This window comes from Anthonomus grandis, chromosome 12 (assembly GCF_022605725.1).
Source record: "Anthonomus grandis grandis chromosome 12, icAntGran1.3, whole genome shotgun sequence".
Taxonomy (NCBI): domain Eukaryota; kingdom Metazoa; phylum Arthropoda; class Insecta; order Coleoptera; family Curculionidae; genus Anthonomus; species Anthonomus grandis.
Window position 1 is genome coordinate 21,749,025 of NC_065557.1, and position 24,447 is coordinate 21,773,471.

General features: G+C 30.6%; 2 protein-coding genes across 3 annotated transcripts in view; both read right to left on the reverse strand.

Annotated features, from left to right (window-relative positions):
• The window catches only part of LOC126743130 (uncharacterized), an 802,914-nt gene that overhangs the window by 83,359 nt on the left and 695,108 nt on the right, over window positions 1–24,447 (reverse strand). The gene's annotated exons all lie outside the window — the stretch shown is intronic.
• Window positions 20,174–24,436, reverse strand: LOC126743132 (uncharacterized). The gene is made up of 2 exons (XM_050450108.1): window positions 23,427–24,436; window positions 20,174–21,626 (listed from the first exon to the last, which is right to left on the reverse strand). The coding sequence occupies exons 1-2, from the start codon at window positions 24,001–24,003 to the stop codon at window positions 21,586–21,588; spliced, it is 618 nt and encodes a 205-aa protein (XP_050306065.1). The 5' UTR covers window positions 24,004–24,436; the 3' UTR covers window positions 20,174–21,585.

A 24,447-nucleotide genomic window follows, 5' to 3' on the forward strand; every position in this document is an offset into this window, starting at 1 on the left:
AAGTATTAATTTTACCGTATTCAAATGCTGAAGTAGAACGATTGTTCAGCAAATTAAATTTAAACCAAACTAAAAAATAGATTAAACTGATTAAACAAAAGCTTTATTATACATAAAGTATAACTTAAACAGAGTAAAAATGTGCTGTAAACACTACGATTTACCCAAATCTTTTTTGGACAAAATCAAAATCAAAGATGCTTATATAAATATTAATCTTTCCGTCCATTGATATCTTGGAAGTATTTAACAAAATTGATGATGATATTGAAATGGATCCTATTTGGTTCTTAAGTTATTTTGCTTTTTGTTTTTTTATATTTTTTTACTATTATGAGTTTTTATTATACATACTTATTTCTGTTTCTTTTGTGCCAGAATTTTGTTTTTGTTATTTAATAAATGGGTACAGTTGTTTACTTTATATGCTTTTTCTTGGAGGTGGGGTGTGGAGTAGATAAAAATAAATATGAAAAGCTAAGTAAATGGTTTCTGAAATATAAAAAAGTCTATATATTCCTATATAGGTATAATTTCATCTTGAATAAAAAAACATTGGTTATAGATTATTATATGTAATCTCGGATTTAACATTAAAAAAAAAATCGATGTAATAGCAATTTCGAGATAATAAGCAATTATTAGTAGATTGGCAGAAAAATAAAAGGTTTTTAACTCTATACTATTGGCAACATTGTATAAGTTTGCCTTGGTAATATTCTGGTAATATGGCGATGCCGATTTAGTATTCTGAACATTTCTAAAGTTGGTAACACTGTTTATTTACACGTTCCTTTTCCTTTAAATAGTTTCAGAGGAAGAAATCCATCGGCGTTAAATTGCCAAATTTTGCAATTTTTTTTATCTAATACAGCTCTATTTAAGTAGTCAATTAGCTTACTTTGAAGGAATTATCTGAACATAAAACTCCAACGATCTCGATCTAGAAGGCTCAAGGACTCGCCCTTGGACATATTCTATTTTTTGAGTATGATAATGGCCTTCCCGACTGTTGAGCGTGATTCTACACTTTATCCTTCATCTTGATAAGTTGCATACTGATATTATGACTTCCTTAATTGTAGATAAAGGTTATTCAAAGATATGTTTCAGGGCACATCAGTCTTTTACTTTTTCAAAAGACCGGCCGAATATTAACAGATCTCATTTAAGTGAATCCCAACGACGATTCTTGAATGTATGTATGTATGTATCATATAAGGGGATGGCAAATATATTGGTAATTAAACCCCACTATGTACTTTTGTAAAAAAAATTGAAACAACACTTGTGTCTGGTCACATCATTATAAAATGTTCATAAAGTCTTAACTTAAAGAAGATACACAGGGTGGTCCATTTAACTTGAGACATCGCAATATCTCGAAAACTAAACATGTATCCAGAAAATGTTTCATGTGAAGTTTGAATGGTTTCCAGGGGGTCATAAAATGACGTCATTGGTTTGACCTTGAGTGGACGTCTTCAAGGTCAAATGAAGGTCAACTACACTTTTTTACATGCGACCTCTTCTTTTTAAGATATTAATTCTTAATTCTTTAACGAATTTTTTCCCTGACAATGACATTAGCAACAGAAATAGCTTTGCTTCAGCAATTCTTCAATATTGTTATAACAAGGCATTGTTGATCAATGATTAATGCAAGTTGTTATGATGCGAAAATTTTCTATAATGAACAGATCTCACGTGTTTATCCCAGGTATTTCAGGCGATTGTAAACAAATACTGATAAATAAAGTAAATAAGAGATTATTTTGGTTCACAGTATTCGTTCACTTATCAAGTATTTGACTATTTTATTAAGTGACTATGGAATGCCTAACAAAAAATGAAAAAGTTGAAATGGTCCTTATCTATGGTGAATCTGAACAGAATATTAATAGATCCATTGAACAGTATACCATCCGACATCCTCAACGGCGACTTTCATCGCGAGCATCATTTTATCGTGTAGTGAACCACTTTATAGAAGATGGAAGTGTGAGAACGATAAATCGATCATGAGAGAGAAGCATTACCAGTCAAAATAATGAATTGCCGTCTTGCTGCAGTTGCCCATAATCCTGGAGTCAGCTCACGATCAATTTCTTCTGCTTCTGGAATCTCAAAACACGTGTCCTGAGAATTTTGAAACGCCACAAGTTTCATCCGTATCACTTGTCGTTACATCAAGAGCTTCACGGGAATGATTTCCAAAATCGAGTGTTGTTTTGTGAATGGGCCTAAAATCAGTTGCATGAAAATAACAATTTCTTTCTACGCGTCTTATTTACCGATGAAGCTTCATTTACAAACTGTGGTGTAGTTAATCGTCATAACATGCATTATTGGCTAATTGAAAATCCCAGGTGGTTTCGAGCGACAGAACATCAGCGGCGATGGTCTGTGAATGTCTGGTGTGGCATCATCAATGATAAAGTCATAGGACCTTATTTTATTTTATGTAATTTTTTGCTAGAGATTCTACCAGTATTTTTGGAAGATGTGTGTTTTGAAGTGAGACAAAATATGTGGTACCAGCATGACGGGTTGTCCTGCACATTATTCACGCGTTGCGCGCCAAGTGTTGGATCGTGACTTCAATGAACGTTGGATAGGTCGCGGTGGAGCAGTCCACTGGCCGCCACGGTCACCTGATTTGACGCCCTTAGATTTTTTTCTATGGGGTTATTTAAAGGAGATCGTATATCGCTATCCACCAACGACTCCTAAAAATATGAAGCTGCGAATCACAGATGCTGCACTCTGTTCATCGATGGTTTAGAAAGCGAGTCGAAAAATGTATAGAAAGGTCAACACTTGAACATTTATTGAAATAATTTCCTGACTTTTTTTGTTTCAATTTCTTTTATTTGAACTTTGTACGTTTTATTTTCAAGTTTTTGATTCTGTTGATAATAAAATTCTATTATAAGATACTTTCACTCCTTTTGATAGATCATTAGATACTACCTACTAGGGAAAATGTCATTGTCAAGAAAAAAATTCGTAAAAGAATCAAGAATTAATATCTTGAAAAGAAGAGGTCGCATGTAAAAAATGTCAGATGAAAGTTACTTATTTTTAAACGCTAAATCAGATACTTTTAAAAAAATAGAGGTTGGTATAAAAAATTGAAGTTGACCTTCATTTGACCTTGAAGACGTCCACTCAAGGTCAAACCAATGACGTCATTTTATGGCCCCCTGGAAACCATTCAAACTTCACATGAAACATGTTCTGGATACATGTTTAGTTTTCGAGATATTGCGATGTCTCAAGTTAAATGGACCACTCTGTATATCGTTTCACCTAAGAATGCAGTCTGACTTAATCGATTGTAGTGACTTATTACATCTAGATTTAACAAAAACAATGGGATAATTTTGATAATATGTTTATTTAAAGTTTTATTCATAAGGTAGTGTACTGTGAAGATCTATTATATTTTGTTAAATTCTTTACTCTAGTTAGGGCACTAAATGGTGGTAGCACTTTTCATCAGCGGACCACATCTTTACAACCGTACCATTTATGAAATAGATATACTCTTGCAAGCCAACTTTAAAGAAAATAAAACCTACAATAACAAAAACGTGTGATTGAATATTCTTTATTTTTAATTTTTTACACTTAAATATTTATATATTTTAGTAACTTATAAGTTTGATAAATCATGTTTAATTATTTTTTAAAGATTTTTGTCTTAGTTATAATATTATAGTTTTTTATAAGTTTTCACGACCAACATTTATTTAACCTACTTGTTTTGTTAGTCTCTTCAATCTAATGACACTTTAAAACCTATTACAAAGAAATAATAAAATACGTTATTTATTACACCAGCAGTCTGATTCTCAACCCCTTTATGTACAAATGTTCTCAATTTAAACTAACAAACATTTATTTAACATTCCTTTTGATGCTCTGCATGGTTTTTTTATTGCAAAAGAATCTTAACGCAAATCTATCTTTCTATAAGAAAAGAACAAAAAATTAAGTCTCCTTAAAAAAAAATAGGGAAGCATGTCAACGGCTTATAATTATAATAAATAGCCAATGTCAATAGCCGGTGCGAATTTGACAAATTTTCAATTCACAAAATATTTGAGTTGAAAAAATGCAGTTTGGAATAACTTAAAGAGATTGGTGAAACTATAGAATCACCATATATTTTTTGTAACATCCTTCGTCAAATCTTCAGTTAAAGGTCTCGCTGAATAGCAATAAATGGGACAATTTTTGTTGTGTATGTGAAAACTATTCAAAAAGAGCCTTAAATTAAGTTCTGACAAAAGGCCGTGGATCCGTTTGAACGTTTGGGTGAAAGACGCTTAGGGATGGCCCCTCCCTTGACAGAAATATGGTGGTTCTAGTTTTTTCAATTTCTGACAGCTATTCCAAACCACATTTTTCCTTATATTTTGTGAGATATTCATATTGACACTTTTCAAAAGGACACCTAACATGTCTCAGTTTGAAAAGTTTCTTCTTAAGATAATTTGACCTGCCTGATTCAACTATTAGTTCCTGGTTCTAGATATTAATTACACATATTCCCAACATACTCAGGAGTGGGGTATCAAAACGTATGTGGCTTACCGAGATTGCTTTCAAATTTACTTTTAAAACTTTTCACTCTATATCTAGTGCACATATTTTTGTGTTTCTAATATTTTGTAAACTCCAGAGATATATGTTATCAAATGGCCATATCAGAGACTACACCGTTTAAGTTTTATTATCTTCTCATAAGTTAGATGTTAGTGTATGTTATGTAAGCTTTAGAATATGTAACTATAATAATACTATAATACATTAAACTTGTCTTAGCATTTTCAGTTCACTAGTTTTAAAAGAGTTGTACTTTTTGGCACTAATACATAAATTCAAGTTATTAAACCTTTCTCTTACAATAAAAGTTCTGTGCTATAATAGTATAGAGCAGACAAGGGGCTCTCAAATCAATATCATTAACGACCAATCTTATATATAATCTTTAAATATTTTTAATTTTTCCTAAAGAGAAGAAACAAATACAAAAATTATTCGTAGATTTATAAAAAATGTTAGCTAAGGAACAAGTTACTAAAAAATCATTATTCATTCTTAAAATTGAAATATGTCGAATAAATTCATCATTATATAAAATATTGCTGTTTTAAATATTTTATCTAATCAATATATTTTATTTTACCGTTTTTCCTTTTAATTGTAAATTTTACAACTATTCGCCATACCAACTCCAATCAATTTTAAAATTTTTAATTTAAAGCATATCATGCGATGTACGAGTACATAAAACAAACAAAGTGTATTTTTACTCATTATAATTAATAAAATGCCCGAATGCCCCGACAATTTAACATTTTATCACACACACAGTACATAAATATATTAAAATAATAATTAATGTGTTAATTTAGGCAATTAAATTCTAATAAAAGGTAAATTAACATAGTTGCATATGCAGTTAGCAGCTAATTAAAGCAAATCGTTAATTTATTAAAAAAATGTGAAATCTTAATATAATCTAGTACACTTTTAGTTAACAGTAAATCTTTACTTTACATGCAAATCGGTAATAGTAAAAGTCGAAAAGCATGACATTATTTTAGTAGCTTTTAACTGGACATTAAAATGCTTATTGTGTAACATGTAAAAACATTACACGGTAAAAAGCAAACTAGGTTTCGCTACCCACCTATAGTGCAGATCATGATAAAACTATAAAAAACTTTTTAAAATTTTTTGGGTATTTCCAATTGCACTATGCAGAATATATACCAGGCGATTAGTTTCTATTTTACCGTTTAGAGTCAGAATTGAATCAATTAATTCTTTTTTTTTACTTTATTAAAAATTAGATTTTATAATACATGAAACCAGTAAATTTCAGTTAATTTTTTGCTTTGAAAGAAAAGAATAAAATTTAAAATTTTTTAAATAATAATATTCAAATTATCTATTTGTTAATTGTAGGTGTTTTTGAGTAATTTTTTCTTAATTTAATTTACTTAATATATCAGATTCTTTTTCACTAATAGTGCACACAAATCCGACATTATAGATATACTCGTGCTTATTATTTAAATGTTCCATTAAAGAGGTCTGGAGCTCAAGGAGTTTAAGAAGTTTTATTTTAATTTTTAACAGTCATTTTGGTCCAGTGACTAAAATATGGCTTAACTAATATAAATACTAATTATTGATTCATAAACTATTATAATTGACAAAATAAAATTAGATGTGTAGGAGTTGGGATTTATTTTAAATTATCAATATAATATATTAGAACTTATATAGTTAAATTTTTATAATAGGAAACAATATAATAGGAACAAGCTTTCTGAAATAATCAAAAGTTTAAGAATATCCTATTAGAAAAATGTTAACACTTGATAAGGTTTTTTATGTAGGCGACATTAAAATCTAATAGTTAAAATGAAATTTAAAAGCTACTAATTCAATTAAGCTCTCAGGTAATATTAATAATAGTGTATTTTCCTAATGCTATAAAATACATAATTAATATACAATTTTAATATTTGGTATAGAATTATTTAACATTTTCGACATTTGGAAGGAAATAATACTTATAAAAAAGAATAGAGAAACTTAAATTATTTATAAAATTATTGTTAAGAGAATTATTGACTATTTTAGGATCTACAAGTGCATTATTTCTAGATTATGTTATCAGCAACATTTGGATTATAATCATTATTAACCGGTAATTGTTTAATAGTGTTAATTTTCCGTATACTTAAAAGGGTTTAAAGAGGTGTTAAGAACCCTGTAAGCATAATAATTAAAAGCTAACATTTTGTGAGAGTAAGATGGAAATCAGAGGTAGATGGAATAATGTGGTCAGGTTAAGTGGGATTTGGATATATTTTAAATTCCAAAGTACCAGTTTCAGTTTGTGAAATATTTAAATCAAGAAAATAACTATTATTATTTTGTTCTGTTTCGGTCGTAAATTTAATATTAAGGTGTAAGATATTAATGAGAAGATTTTAGGATCTTCCAAAATATTTGATTGGGAATTTTCAGTATTAATTATGGCTAGGTAATTACTCACGTATCGGACCCAAATTCTAATTTTATTGACAGCTAATAAAGAGACGAAAGTAGAGGATTGAAGATGATTTAAAAAAAATGTAAAAAAAGGTCTTATAGTCAAGGAAAAAGAGGTTTACTTATTGCTAAGCCCATTGTTTGAAAATAAAATATATTGCAAATGAAGAAATCTGGGGAAAAACAAAATTCCAAAACTGACTAATATTAAAAATTAACTTAAGTTTGCCCTTATCTATATGTGAGAGTAAATGAGACACTATGAACCATTACTTCTTACCGAGGAACTGATGTAAATAGGTTCAATTTTAAAAATTATGATAGCCTTCCCATCAACTCTTTCGAATTTTTAACAGTGTTTAGTGGATTTGTCTAAGATTTTAGTAGTATATTTTTCATGAAATTAAAAATTTAAGAAACCGGCGTATTTATGAAACTGGTCTAATAGGGCAATTGGCTTTATATACTTAGAGTTAAGTGTAAAGTTAATTTTGGCAGAGAAGCGATGAAGGAAATTGAACTAATGGGGATATTGTTTAAACTGGGATATAGAGACCATTGTTTGAAAAGTGTGTTAAGTTTAGTTATAACAGAAGGTAGAAAGTTTATATTATTTTTATTAAATTTATTTGATTCTAAAAAATTAATAACTTTGGTATTATAGTTTACCTTTGCTGGTTTGGAGATCTAGGTATATTGGGAAAACAATGTATAAACTCGAAACCAGAACATCTTAATCAACCTAACAACTTAACACAGTTTTTCTATTTCAGATAGCAACTAAATCATTCATAATTTAAAAACAGCAACCAAAATAATTAACTCATCTGGAGAAGTAAGATTCTCTCCTAAGAATTTAAAGAATTTTAAAAGGAAAATTAAAGAAAATTCTAAATCTAAAAAAAATAATATCAATTCTTATAATTAAAAAGTTTGTAGAAGTCTTGTTTCCACAAATAAAATGCTAACTAAAAGGTAATAATTAATCCTCACTAATCACTCCCTAATTTAGGGAGGGATGCATTTCGGCAAGTATTCTTGTCATCATCAGATGTACAGATTTTAAATAATTGTTTCAGGATAAGCATAAATCTAAAAGTAGAATTGTTAGGCAAAATCTGAAAATCATCACTATTAACAAAATCACACACACACTTATCGGGTTTTGTTAGAATAAGGTCATTTTGGTCGATTTTAACTTTAAGTTTGATCATTAAGTTTATTTATGAGTTAACCCAGGGATTTTTTACGATTTTGAGTTATTTCTTTTGAATTTAGAAATTTGTTAACCTTCAAAGAGATGTCAGTTCTAACTAGATCTGGATTAGGTAAATTGGTGGACTTCAAAACTCTTTCACAGTCTACCAGAGTTTGCTCAGACACCGTTAGTCTATCAGAATGGTCAAAGTTGAATTTAAGTCCTAAATGTAAATGTTTTCATCCTGACTGCAATATGTGCGACATACATCGAACAAAGCGGTAGGAGAATTGAGTCCGACGGTTCTTTCTCACTCGCTTATACTACTCGCCAGTACTACAAGAAGACCTGCTAATCTGAGATTGTCCAATTTTGTTGTAATTTTAACTGTTTACTAGATGTCGTGCAATGAAGTATAAGTATGAAGTATAAGTAGAGATTCTTTTACCTTAGATGTTTTTGTGTCCAAATACCTCCTGCCCTGCTTATTTATCTTTTTTATTTTACTTGGAACTTCCAGGGTCTTTATAATTTTTGGATATTTATTTCGATATATTACTTGGTTAAAAAAGCAATAAATTAATATAACAAAATATTCCATATAATTGCAGTAAAAGCTTAAAAGCTGTGTTCTGTGATGCGCTTTTACTGTTACATTTTTATTATTATGATTTGAACCGCATGAATTTAATACGGTGCAACAAAGAACCCTAAAATATTACTCAACGTTAATAAGTTTAAGGTATTCAAAAAAGGAAATATATATATATATATATATATATATATATATATATATATATATATATATATATATATATATATATATATATATATATATTAATATGCTTTTTTATATATGTTTCAACTATAATTAACTCCCTTCCTTATTCGATGTTATAGTATCCTTTTTCGAATGTCGCCCTTTGTCTTTAGAAAGAATGCTTTACATTTACTACTAGAACAATCAAAATGATAATGTAATGACAATTTGTGGTTAAAATGTATTTTTAAATTTAATGAGAATGAAACAACTGTCATCTTTATGGTACACTACATAAAATTAATAAAGATAAATGCATTTAAAAGCAAGTTTTTCTGAGTGAATATCAAATTTTGTTGAATTTGAATTCTTACATATATAAGGAGACACATTTCTAATCAATAAAATTAAAAGAAAAAACGACTTAGACAATAAAGTCCCAGGGAGAAGACAAGGGCGCCAAATCATTAGTCCAACTAATTTGTCATTTTCTTGTTTTAAAGTTTTTGTCATTTTAAAATTTATTTCTTATATGAAACTCATTTTTTTATGAATGAGATTTTATACCAAATTTGAATGGTATGCAAATTTTATGAAAAAAATGCAAAAAGTTATAAAAAGAAAAGCTAATTTAACTTATAAGTAAATAAAAATTGTATGCATAAAGAACGCGATACTGTAGTAAGAACACCATTAAATGAACAAAAATATTAAATACAAATTTAAAAAAGGATTTAAAAGAACAATAATGTGTATAAAATAAATGTCATAAATACCTAGTGCTAGTGTAATAATTTCAATAGTTATTCTAAATACTCATTTGAAGCTGTTGACCAAAAAACAAGCCGAAGTAAAATAGCGTTGCAATATTTAGCTCCATTGTAGCTGAAAAACCTTTTATAGAGGAAGTTTATGCTTGTCATAATCTTAACATAGTGGCGAGTAGGTCTATATTTGCGTTATAAATAAGAATATTAAAACTTTGCTGAAATCTTTTTTGAAGCATCATTCAAAATGCTGATATAATAGTAGACAATGTAAGTCAGTTTTGCATTGTCTTAAGTATTTTAAAATGGTTTATCTCTGACCGTTCGTTATAATCGATTAGTGGTTCATTCAGTGATCGATATTGATTCGATGACTGTATGAATTATATATATATATATATATATATATATATATATATATATATATATATATATATATATATATATATATATATATATATATATATATTTATACTTTCATTTTATATATATAATAAGTACATAGGCTGATATATATATAAAAATATAAGCCTGCCTAATTTAAAAAGTAAACAGAAAAATTCGGAAACAGATCACTTTATCCCACTTATCCCACTTCGAAACCTTTTCCGATGAAAAGCGCCCCCGTTCTCCATTTTGATCGATTACGGCCTTACGAATATACGCTCTGCAGGAAACATGCTTTTCAATTATTCTAAAATTGCTTTTACTAAAGAGTAGTTTATTGAAGGACACATAGATCTTACCACATTTTCACTTTTACATTTAAAAAAAAATATTTATATTTTTTTCTTTGTGTCTGTTTAAGTCATTTCTATTCTATTTAAAAGATGTGTTAGAAAGATTACTAAATTTGTGATTGGAATTAAATATGAAAACTATTTATACTCTAAGGCTTCAGTCTTCATTATAAATATCGTGGTAAATATTAATTTATTAGGCCAGGACTTCGTTATTTTTAATCGGATTTAAAAAAGAAAATGCGTAATATTGAATTTCGGATAAACTTAAAAATGATTTAGTTTTATAGCAGTTATGGTTAAATAATCGGTTAGGTATATTACTCCTTTTTTCCATGGTTCTATTTTTTCTGTTTGTAAAGCTGATTGCCTTTGCGATTTAATGAAGAGTCATTAATAATTCTTTTAAGTTTTATTTCTTAGTCCAGTACTAATAAAAGTTTAATAGATTTAGGAGTCTTTCAGTAGCAGTATTCATGTTACACTCTTTGACCCAGATTGTCGTCCTATCTATAAGTATGTCAGCTTTAGCAGTTAAATAATGAATAATATAGGGATCGCGAAAAGGGGTCAAAACCTTGTGAAACCCCATCTTAACTAAACTTAAACGTGTCACATCTGTATTTATTCAAACATACAGGGCTCGATTTTTAGAAGAAAATTGTATTCATTCGCGTTCTGGCTTTATCAATTTAATCCAAATTTGAAACAATAATTTGAACGAATCAAGAAAGTTGACCTAAGGATTGAGTTAGGGATCATTGTTCTGGTTTGGTTCGATAACACATTTGAGAGAATTGATTACCTGCTTTTTAATCAACTGGGAATATGCTTTAGAGTTAAAGTATTTGCAACTTAATGGTTTTTTTGCCATGCGGTTTCCCCTGCAATTACAATAGCAATCAGATATATTTTTGTAATCAGGCAAATATTGCTATGTAGTATCTGATAAACATTGTTGAATAATATTTGGTTTTAAGCTAGTCTATTTTTTCTATTATCGTGATATTCCTATGAACTTGCAGGAAATCTCTCTGGAATTCTACGTTTTTATTAAAGAATTTACTAATAATAGGAATGTGTTTTGTTAAAATATTCAGACATTTGGTGCTATGGAAGTGGTGTTGACAATATGTTAGTGTCATTGATACACACAAGATGACTTAAAAAGTATTCAGAATTCAATATGTGAAAGACATAATTAAGTACGCTAAGAAGTAATGTAAAATGATAAGTAGTTTTTTAAAATGAAACATCTTGGTCAATGATTTTGAAAGCTTTACTTACCATGTATCATTAAATTGAGTGCGAAGGTGACTATTTTAATAAAAATAAAGTGATTTTTCAACGGAAATTTCTGTTAAGATTGTTGAAGAAGCCCTTTTTACTTCGAAACATTATATAATTTGGTATCCATATACTTGTCAATATCATATCGCGTCTATGTGGTCATTTGAGATGAATATGAAATTTACTAAATTGTTATTAAAGACATTATTTGAAAAATGTGAATTTTCGTAGGTTACTATTTGTTCTATTAATAGATTCTCCATCTGATGTAAGGTTTGTAAATTTCAATTATCAAGACAACCATGAATTTATCTTTTCTGTATCATTAAAATTAGCAAAAACTACCTTCATCACCCGAATATCAAATCCTTAATAAACAAGGTGGGCATGTGAAATACATCCGCAGAAAACCCTCTATGCATTTTAAAATTTAAAATTTGGTGACAGACATCTTTATTGACAAAATTGTTTCTAAGACAAATGTTTTTAGTTTAGACTATAGAAAACGTATATATTCATATATTTCAAAATTGGTTTATTCGAAAATACCTAGTAGAAAGTCTGATTTAGAAATACTTTATCAGCAATCGTATAGGGACTTGCAAATTTTCATTACAAAAGCTGCAAATGATATAAATATGAGACAAATGTTGTTATATTACCTATTCGACTACATGCTGTACGTAAAGAAAAGAGTTAACTTTAAATTCAAATAAATTCAAACTTTTAGACGGGACTGTATATCTATTAATAGTTCACCTAGTTTAAGTTAAACTCACCAAGTCAAAGTTAATCCACTTTAAGGAATACACTCACAGTAACTTTATAGCTTGCAGCATTACTTTCTTAACATCAAATCACTGCACTAAATCACTTTATCCTATAAAAATAAAATTGTTTCTATATTCTTACACTCGTAAAGGCATTAAGTTAAGTAAGTCCAATACAAACTACAAGTTTGTTGCATAAGCTTCATCAAATTAGTGCTGTCAGTTTATTTTAACTAAAAAGGTAAAATATCAATACTCTTCTAATACAATCCATCCGAACATACGCAGACAAACAAAACTCGAGGCGCGTCAGCTGCACTATTTCAGCGAGAACGTCGAACCCTAAACTTAAACTACAAAACGGTGTATTGAGCCCTGGGTATTTGCTACACTCTACGAAAATTCAAAAACAACACGAACTACTGACGGCGACTTATTACATCGTGAACTACACCTGCCTATTTTAATGCCTTTCACGTTTCATATATGTACATGCATGTGTGTGTATGTACAAAATACACGCATAATAAAATAAAGACGCGGTCATTGAAGGTATATTAATAAAGACAACCGTATAGTTGATAAAAGTTGGTGTTGAAATTATTTTGGACTTTATTAATATTTATCTGGCGCCGTATGAAAGGGGAATATATATCGCGGTTTTATTTCCGCCCGAAGCAGGCTGATATTGTTTATTTAGCAGCCATATCTCCGCTTTTCACTTCTCGGTGTGTGTATTTAGGTTCTTTTTCGACATTATCAAATAAAAAAAAAACGTGCAATAGACTGGAATGTGAAGGTTTTTCTTAGCCAAAAAGAAATAACATTACCAGTTTCAACTTAACGTTTTCTTTGCTACGATGGGGATTAAAGGCCTACTGCAATTGTTTTTAATGTTAAGCTACTACTTTATGGAAATTTCCAGTGGGAGTTTCTGAGTTCTAAATTTTTAGATCTTACTAGCCATAAATAAATTCACAAATATGGGAAATTTAGATATGATTTAAAAAGGAGTCTTTCGGCGATTTAGTAGATACTTTTATCTCCTTCAAACAAATCACGAACCTACATTAATTTTTTATTTATTTCTTGTAGATTATAAGTCGGACTTTCCAGAGAGTAAGTGAAAATTCTCAAGTAATAAGTATTAGTACCCTTTTCCACAGAGTGTGTAGAAATTTTCATATATAAAATAAATTGTTTTAAATTGTAAATACAATTTTTCAAATAATAATATCTAAAAAATTAAGGGTCAAGAAAATTGCTTTCGGTGACTTGCTAGTGGCACTTTTATCTACATTAACCTTCATTATTAAATAAAAATAAATCCGGCACTGTGACTGACCTTTTACCTACAACTTTGATCAGCATCAATCAAAATATTAGTACTTCTTTATAACCTTGGATAAAAAAATATCCATGATGATAAAATGATTTGTAAGATTTGACAGAGATATAGAAGTTATAATTTTGATATGTTTCTTTTATTTTGCTATTATTCCCTGAATGCCAAAAGGTATATCTCAAAAAATAGATTAAATACTAAAAAAATATATCAAAGACCTAACTCTTGGTATTATTTAGATTATTATGAAAAATTGAAAACTCATGGCATATGTACAGATAGATATAAAGGCGGTTTATCAAGAACTATTTATTTATTAGCTACTACGAGGGTTTCCTAGATATAGGAGTGATAAAAGGAACGAAAAAAGGAAATATTCAATAGATGCAAGAATTATTGCATGGATAAAAATTTCAAAGAAATCATCACACTACTTTACTTATTCTAGACATTTATACACTTACTATTTGAAAATTTTTACTAATTGTCGGAAAACTTCCACTTATTATCTGACAAATATAAATAAAAAAGTTGGAGTCCAGAACCATGGTATTCTTAATCGTTTTACCAAAACAAATATTGTTTCTAAAAAATTTAGGGAACTACCACAAATAATGATTACCATTACTACATATATTGATGAAATAAATTTAATTTAGCTTAAGTAAAATAAGATAATTATGAAAAAATGCTTTTAGGGTCGCAGCTAATAAATAGTTGTTGCATTTTCAGTAGTGTATTAGCAATTAAATACAAATATTAATAATTATTTAGTTTTATATATTTTAGGGATTAATAGTTTGATATTATTCCTTGAATAATGAAATAAAAATTATAACACTATTGAATTTTGAATGTAAGGAAGTAGGCACCGAAAGATTGTCAAATATGTATTTTCATAAACTCGTCATATCCTACCTAGTTTTATGAGAAACTAGTTGAGTCTTAAGTGCTAAATCCGTTACAAAACCCGTTGGTTTATAGAGACTAGCAAAAATGGCTCATTTACACAGTGTGACAATTGATTGATTGTTACATGATCTTAAAACTCTTAAAGAATGCTTTTCAATCATACCATAAAAGGCCACAGTTCATAAAATTCTTATCTGTTGATCGAGGAAAACAATAAGTAAAAACACTATTTGGAAATTTTAATTATTATTTAAATAAATGTAAATTAAATGTTGTAAAAGATTTCCATTATTTAAAAGACAATAATAAAGCCTATTTTCAAATTCTTCACGTACAAGTGTTTCTCTGGGCACAGCACGGCATTGCTGAACTATTCTATGCTCGAATTCCTGTAGTGACTTAGGTTGCATTTTAAAAACCACAGATTTTAGGTGATCGTCTTTCTTATGTCCACAGATTTTATGCTTCTTTTTATGGAAAAACCCCTTCTGTAAATACGTGTGGGTTCTCGACATTCTAGTAACGACAGTTGCTTATTAACATGCCCATTTAAATAAAAGGTACACGCCTCACTGAAGCAAATATTATTAACTATTTGAGGTTCTGCCGTAATTCTATATGTCAATATTTCACAAAACTAGATTCTTCTGTCTGGGTTATCGTCATCAAGTTCTTACATTCTTGGCAGTTTATAGGGATAAAACTTATGAAAGTTAAGTATATTTATTATTGTTTCACGAGATGATCCAGTTGCTACAGTTGCAGGTGCTTAACGAGTTGGTAAAGTTGAATTACAAACTGACACAGAATTTCAATTTCCGCTATTTCGTTGACTGATCTCGGTTGATTTCTCCGAGGTTGAAGAAATTGTCGGAGGTCAAAACTGTAAACACCAAAAACTCGAGTAAAAATATAATGTCATTTTACGGATACGCTTGTCTCTAGTGGAGGAAATAAAAATCACGGATAGGCTTGAGAGCCTCACGTATCCGGAATTACGTACCAATATGGATTTAGGCTGAAAGGTGTTTCTAAGCATATAGACATATGTCCTAAATTTATTATGGAGAGTATTAATATTTAGATTTTCGGAACAATGTCGATATTTGAATGTAAATTTGTTTTTGATTTGATGAATTACAATTTTTATTATAATATAGATCCACCTAGATTTATAGGGCCACTTTCCAGGCTTTTTAACTATTTTGAGAGGCCATAACTTTTTTATACTCACTTGAATTATACTTTAAACTAAGATATACATATTTATCTTTCATTTTTTCATAAAAACATGTACTCAGTAAAATTCACTAAAGGCAACCGTTCTTAAGATAAAATGTCCAATTTATAATATTAACCCTTAACTGCCATAGCCAAAAATAGTAAAATTAAAAAAAAATTTAGATTTCTTATCTAGAAAATGACAAGCATGTTTTTGACTTTATTTGCTTGTGTTTTTGCTTTATGTATACTTGTCTGTCAAACTTTAAAAATTACACCACAAAGTTCTCTTGGTAAACATGTTTGCTTAGCTCTGCAAATCAAATTATCCCAAATAAGTTCTTGACTTCTTAAAGTAGTTAGAGATTGGCTTCTTTTCATCATTTGATTTTGTTGAACTCCACTAAAAATTACAATAGCATTTACTCGTGCAATGTCCAAAATGCGAAACCATATTAGTTGACGCCATCTACGAATTCTTCTGGCAGTTTTGTAGCATGCACATTTCTGATCGAATGAATCCACCCCACCTTTTGTCTCATTGTAAAAATTTACAATATCTGGCTTTCCATTAACCATTGTATTGAAATGATGCATACTGGGTACTAACAATAACACGATTTTTCTTAGGAACAAAAGATACAAGACTTTCGCTTCCTGTTAATCCAAATAGAGCAGAATTGGAGGCGTTCCTTTTAGGGCTGAAATGCGAACCTCCTTTTTTATTTTTCTTAGAGTTGCGAAAACCAATTATCTCCTGTTATGTTTCTGTGATACCAGATATGGGCGAAATAAGTGTCAAAACGTCTAGAGTAGGAACCGACAAGTTTTTAAACTTGCCTTATGTGTATTTTTTTCAGTATAGGTATATAAAACCATTTGGCAAATAATGTATCTTAGAGTCTACTAAGAAGAGAATCGGTGTGGCTTATTTTGAGATACATCCTAGATTGGCTGCTTCTAAACGGAATAAGCATTTCATATCTTGTAAGATATAAGATATAAATTGACTGACAATTATTCATAAGTATACTAAAAATATTAGATATAGCTGCTAGTTTATCTCCGTGAAAAGAGCGGTCTTGTCGAGAAGAAAACAAAAGCTGGCAAGCAAAAAATAAAATCAGTTTAGTAACATTGTGGCTCAAAATATATATATCACGGTCAGTACCATTAGTAGCAAATATCGACCTTAGGTCTTTATTATTAGATTTAAATATTTCATAAGCAAAAGAATGCCTTTAATTAAATCATGTCTAAATTATTGGTATATTGATAAATTTTATAAATTATATTTAAAGGTCATATAAATAATTCTATAATTGGTTTTCTCAAAAATTACAAGAAATTATGGCACTAATAATACATTCTTAAGCATCAGCTGGCTTCTATGGGATAGTAGCTCAAGCTTTTCCAATAATACCAGGTAAATAACTTATTAAATTAGGCATACGTGTACGAGAAGAAGCGAGAGGAGTTTTAGCCCACTTGTAGCTATTTTTTGCCATAAAACGCATCTCTAGTAAGCTATATCATTTTCTTATCCGAAAAGTCACTACCATTTTCGGAATTATTAGTCAATTATTTTCGTCGTCATCGTCCCGTTTTACTTCGCTGTCTGTTTTGTAATCACTAAGTTCACTAGTCTTGTATAAAAACTCACTGTCACTATCTAGTCTTTTGTCTATAATTTTTGGCGCCTGCGCTTTAAGTTCTTTTTGCGTCAGATCTCATGTATTGCCACTACACCCAGCCATTCCAAATTAATCGCATTAGAAACACTTATCCCATAAACGGGTGAAATTTGACAGATAAACAGAACAGATAAACTAATAAAATTTTTGCGGATCGATAAATTACCCGCCGGTCGAAGATCAAAAGAACGCACACAGCGCTCCATCTACAAGGTGTCATTAAAAAAGAAGGTAAACTTTTATTTTTTCCAAAAAATATTTATTTATTCATTAATTTCTATATTGTCCCCTCCAAAGTAATGCCCCTGCGATATAATACAAAAAAGCGTTGGCACAAGCGCTTTTTCCAATCCTCAAAACGTTTCAAAAAATCATTTTTTGTGATCTTGTTCAGCTCCTCCTTCGATGCCGTCTTTATCTCCTCGATCACAGAGAAGTCACAGGGGAGCAGGTGTGGGGAATACGGTGCCTGTGGCATCATTAGTATGTTGGTTTAAGCCAAAAATTCGCGCACAAGCAACGATGTGTGAGCAGGGGCATTATCATGGTGCAAAAGCCAATTTTCGTTCTTTTACAATTCCGGGCTTTTCTGGCTGATTGCTTTGAGCAAATTGAACCTAACTTGCAGGTAATATACCTTATTGACCGATTTACCCTGTGGAAAGAACTCATGATGCACCACGATCCTGCAATTGAAAAAAATTGTAAGCAAAACCTTCACATCGTCGTTGACGTCATTCAATAACTCTTGAGCGATGCCCATGGTTTTGGTCGAAATTGAGCAATTTCCACACTTGCAAACATTTTTTTGGCTTAAAGTAGATTCACTGAATACCACTTTTAATATTCCAAGTATTTTGGAGCACTTGATTCCATTTTTCCTACAAAATTTAATGCAAAATCTTTGATCTATGTTTTGCGACTGCAGAAAATCGTGGGGCATGCAAACCACTTTTAACCTTTAAGCCTGTTACAAACAAACTAAACATGCTATACAGCTGAAATTTCGGACATATGCTCGGGACAACTGTACCAAGATAACCAAATAAAATAATCGAAGATCGAACGCATGTAGACCGCTAAATTTAAAAATTCACCTTTATTTTTGATTAAACCTGGTGGAGGTTCAAATTGACCCCGCCACGGTACTTAAGGGTTAATGTAAACGGAAAATAGTCAACGCAATCTGGTATTCTTTCAAATATGTCTGAAGTATTTTTATTAGTGCCAAACTCATATTTTCTATATCTACGGACTTACAATTTAGGTCATGGGCGCTGAACCACGAGGTCAAAGTCCAGTAAAACTGATCGCGCTGAAAATTCTTTTAAAATAATTGATAGCCTTTTGATAGAAACTTTTTTATATTTGGCCGACTTGTGCTAAGAATTTTTATACGACCTCTTAGCACCGACCGGCTGAGTAAAAAATGTCCTAACAAATGCTGACAATTATTACAGCAATACTTAGAACGTTTAGATATAGTAAGAATAGTTGATGTCAGAAGAAGTTTTCTTATGTTAATCAAAACAAGAACGTACAAAGAAGTATTATATATAGCCTCTTAATATAGAAACAATCCATGAATGTGGCAGCCTCTATAAATAAGTTGTTAATAAATAAATATTATGTAAAAAAGAATACCTTAGAATACCTAGAACCATGCATTGACATATTGGAATAATTTTAAAAATTATTTAGAAAAGAAACAATTAAGAATAAATAAACATTTACCACGCTATATCTTTAGAATAGAGAAATATAGGTCAACATGCCTGAAGTGGATGTTATAATATTTTAACTTAAGTCATAAAATAAGCCAAGGAATAATTTCTCTCCGTATGATCATATCTACGAACTGTATAGTTTATGTATTCAGATTTATACTGCAATATGTTGATAAGCGTTAATCTACAAATCTACATTGCAAAAGATTTTTCAAATCAATTATAGGCTATTAAAAATAGCATCGGATAATTGGTAGGTAATAATTTAAATACATCAAAAATCGATCTAAATAATTTATATATTATAGAGGAAGAATTAAAGTTTATGCATTAGCCAAAAAAATTGGCCATTTATTACATCTAACAATATAATTGGTATATTTGATACGTTTATTGTATTTCTAAATCCCAAATGGATATTATTATATTTTAAGATATTTTATGATTGAACTTACCGAAGGATTAGCTACATTAACTTTAATCTTTTTTTTTAAATTTAACGATCAAATGAACTTACCTGAAGTTCGATCGAAATTATATTAGTCAGCCAGTCCAAAGATGTTAATTATTTTACCATGTAGTCCGTATTTTCGCGCTACTATCCACAAGATTTTAAAGTACAATTTCGCTCCGTACTCCCCCATCATCGCACCAGGCTCTAGACACTCTTTCCAATAATCCTCATTCTGTTAAAAGTAGGTATAATTTTGATTCATAACCTTCGGGTGTGGTTGGGAGGGAGATTAACATCTTTGGACTGGCTGACTAATATAATTTCGATCGAACTTCAGGTAAGTTCATTTGATCGTTAAATTATATGTCGTCAGCCAGTCCAAAGATGTTAATTATTTTACCATGTAGGATGTTTAAAGATCAATCAAGGTTATGAATTAAAACATCATAATCATATCAAATCCAAAAATGTGTATATAGAAGACCCATTTTATTTGACAAAACTTCCATATATGTAGATTAAATGCTTACGCTTAAATCCAGTTTGCAACTTAATTTTAAATTAAAATATTCGCATATATGCATATGCTAAATAAAAATATACATTTACATGTGCAACAAAAAATATTAAGGTGTAGACAGAATAAACAAAATATAAACAAAATAACAAATTAACTGTTAAAAATGCTAAAAGCAAATTGGTCTCTTTCTATTAGAGGCCGATCATAAAACTTCGCAAAGGTACTCGAACTTTTGCTCCATCCAGCAGAATCTTTAATAAGATCTATCGATACGCCAGCTCTTTGGGCTGTAGATGTCGAAGCATGCCTTCCTGAGTGCGATGTAAATATATTCGTATCAATACCAGCTAGATCTAAGTTACATTTTACCCAACGACTGAGGGTTGGTTTTGAAGCAGTCTTATGTGGCCTTTGAATGGTTATAAATAGTCACTATCTTTAGTCCTCAGATTCTCTGTAAGTTTCAAGTATTGATGTAAGCAAGAGACAACGCATTGATTTGGCAATTCTTCAAATTTTAGTAGATGAAGGCAAGGTTGCTTTACATTTACACCGGACGTTTTAATTCTATCTTCCATTAAAATTTGAAGTCCTCCTTTGTAAGGTCTAATATTTGGAACTCTAATAAGGCTAATGGTTTCTAGCCTTTGACCGGTGGCCAGTATTAAAAGAGTGACCAACTTATAAGATAACTGTTTTAAATTCTCGGCAGGATTTTTATCGAAATAATCAAAAATAGTTTTTGGATCCCAAATAAAATTATAACGAGGCGTTTGGGGCCTCATCCTCAAAACTCCCTTCATAAACCGTTTAATTATTGGGTTTTCTCCTATTTTATTAGGCAAAATTAAAGATAGTGCTGCTCTGTGAGAGTTAAATGTACCATATAAATTCTGGGATTTACTTAAAACATTCTGTAAAAAGATTATTACCTCTTTTATATTTGCTTCAAACATGTTGTGATTTTGTTCCTTACAAAACTCCCACCAAAGTTTGTAAGTGACTCCGTATTGTTTAATGGTTGCCTCCGATAGTGAGAGCAATGTTGTCTCAATGGCACACTCCGGTACTTGTTGTAGTATTAGAGACTTCCGGATAGTCTCGCGGCTACCAAAGTAAGACTCGCAGATAATGGGTGGGGCTCTTTGCTAAAAGGACAAAACAAAAGATTAAGGTGTGGTTTAAGTAAAATGGGGTCTTCGACGCAAAGTTTTACGAAAAGTGGATACCATGCTTGAGATTGCCAATATGGTACCACTAAGATACCCTCAGCCTTGTCTTGTATTATTTTTTCTAAAACCCTTAAAATTACCGCAAATCGAGGGAAGGCATAAAAATGTAAATTTTTCCATAAAAGGGTGAAAGCATCGCAAGCGAAGGCACCTGGGTCTCTTAGCCAAGAAATGTATTTTCTAAATTTAAAATTACTGCTTAGGCAAATAAGTCCACATCTAGAACCCCGAACCTTCGAGTAATACGATCAAATGCATAATTAGCTAAAGACCATTCAGTCTCGGATTGTAGAGCTCGCGACTCTAAGTCTGCCTTCCAGTTGTCCTTGGTATTAATATAGGATGCAAAAGCCCATAAATTGCGTTGCTCGCACCACTGCCAAATCATTCTGGATAAATCGTGCAGGTTAGGGTATTTTACGCTGCCCATGCGGATTATACAGGCCACGGCTGTTGTATTGTCACAACGTACCAAAATTTTGCAATTTCTCAATGATCTAGCAAAACATTTAAGACCCATAAATTAGCTTGAAGTTCCAAGAAATTTATGTGGTTGTTTTTATCTTCAAAAGTTCACCAACCATGAGTTCCCTCATTATTACAATAAACTCCCCATCCAGAAAGTGAAGAATCTGTAAAAATTTCTAAACTAAAGGAATCTTGTTTGATATCGTTACCAGAATAGTCGATGTTTTGCAACCACCATGAGAAATCTGATAAGGAAGGAATTATCATAGATTTATTAAAATCCATATCATTTTTCTGGAGAGCTTTTAATTTTTCCCTTTCGAATAATTTCGTATACAGCCAGCCATATTTTATTGCAGGACAGGCTGAAATTAATAATCCTATAAATTTCCGGATTTTTGTTTTATTGGTTTTTTGAAAATATAAAATCCAGTGTTTAATATTTTCCCTTTTTTCTAAAGAAAGCTCTATTTTTAAGAAGTTAGTATCAAAAATGAAGCCTAAAAATTTACACCTTTTTGAAGGTACCAAAATGCTTTTTTCTGGGTTTATGATGAAACCTAAAGATTTTAGAATATTTATAACTCTTTCAGATTTAATTTTACAATCCGTAAAAGTTTCACCAAAAATTAAAAAATCATCCAGATAATTTACACATATGATGTTCTGCATTCTAAAATATTGTACAACTGGTTTAAGGATTTTGGTAAATCCATGAGGCGCTGATGATAAACCGAAGGGTAGGCACGTAAATTCATATAATTGATTTTTAAAGACAAAACGCAAATATTTTCGATATTCATTTAACATAGAAACCAAAAAATAAGCGTCTTTCAAATCAATGGAAACTAGAAACCAATCTTTCTGAATGAGTCTTAAAACAGTTCTAATATCTTCTAGTTTAAAATGGGGAGCTTCGACAAATACATTAAATTGTTTTAAATTGAGAATAAATCGCTTTTTTCCATTTGATTTTTCAGCTAAGAAAAAGTTTGATAAAAATTGGTCGTAAAGTGGCTCGCACTTGACAACCGCCCCCTGTGTTAGTAATTTATCAATTTCCTTTGATAAAAATTCTTCATCTGTTTTAGTAAAAGATATAGATCTAGGGGGATTAGTTTGGATTGGCGGCTCGCTTAAGGGTATGTCGTAACCTTTAATCCATCTTAAAATAATGGAATTTGAAGTTATAAATTTCCAATTTTCGCAAAACTTTGAAAGTCGACCAGCAGTTCGGTATAAACTTACCTCGTTTATTTCCTTCCTCTGTATCTCTCTCTGAAGTTGTCCTTCGAGGTTCGCCCTTTCTGCTGTCCCGTCTCCCTCGATTGACGGGCAGGGCGATACCGGTTGAAATTTTTGTATGGTTTCCCTTTATCTGTCCCCTCCCTTTTCCTCTCTTTTTTCCTAAAACCACCTGCGACCTAGGAGCTTTAAACCCAGATGTTGAGGGAATAGGCTTCATGTCTTTGCTGGCCGTTTGCAAAGTTTTAGCTGCTTTAATTTTTTCGCAAATATCTGGTCCAAAAAGGAGGTCAGAGGGAGGACATTTTTCTAGGAGTTCCTTGGTATCCTTATTCATATAAGAATAAATGAAAGAGCGTCGTGCCATGGTTAAATCATAAAATAGGCTCGTAAGAAAACGCCCTGTATCTGATAAACCAGGTAGTAAGACTTCTTTGCATAGTGGAGGCATATTCTCCGCTTCGTTTAGGATGCCGTCAATATTTTTTCCTAAAATTGCTAAACTAATACCTAATTTTGTCTGAAATTGGACATATGCATTATTCTTATTTCTAATGTTTTTAATTTTATGCAATAACATTGTGTACTTACGCGTAATTAATCTCGTCGTCGAGGCTGACGAAAACACAACACAACGCTCGCGTGTAGCACAAGAAGACGAATGAGGATTATTGGAAAGAGTGCCTAGAGCCTGGTGCGATAATGGGGGAATACGGAGCGAAATTGTACTTTAAAATCTTGTGGATAGTAGCGTGAAAAGGCGGACTACATGGTAAAATAATTAACATCTTTGGACTGGCTGACGACATATAATCTATGTTCTATGTAATTTTATTTGAGAAAGCTTTCCGATGCATTAACAATAAAGACTTGAGAGAACTTTTCATTTAGAGTTTGGTCCTTAATATTCAAACTTTGAAATGTACTCATAAAAGTTTATTACTCCCAACTCATTTAAGCGTTTGATCACCATTTTATTTTATATTTATCAGCTGAATAAATTGTGAGTTAATTTTTACTCCAG

Bases quoted from the DNA above. Each gene is read 5' to 3' on its own strand.
- LOC126743132 (XM_050450108.1), bottom strand. From the start codon at position 24,003: ATGTTATTGCATAAAATTAAAAACATTAGAAATAAGAATAATGCATAT. The intron at 21,627-23,426 runs GTAAGTTTATAC...TTGTCCTTTTAG, and splicing joins AGAGGAAGGAAATAAACGAG to CAAAGAGCCCCACCCATTAT.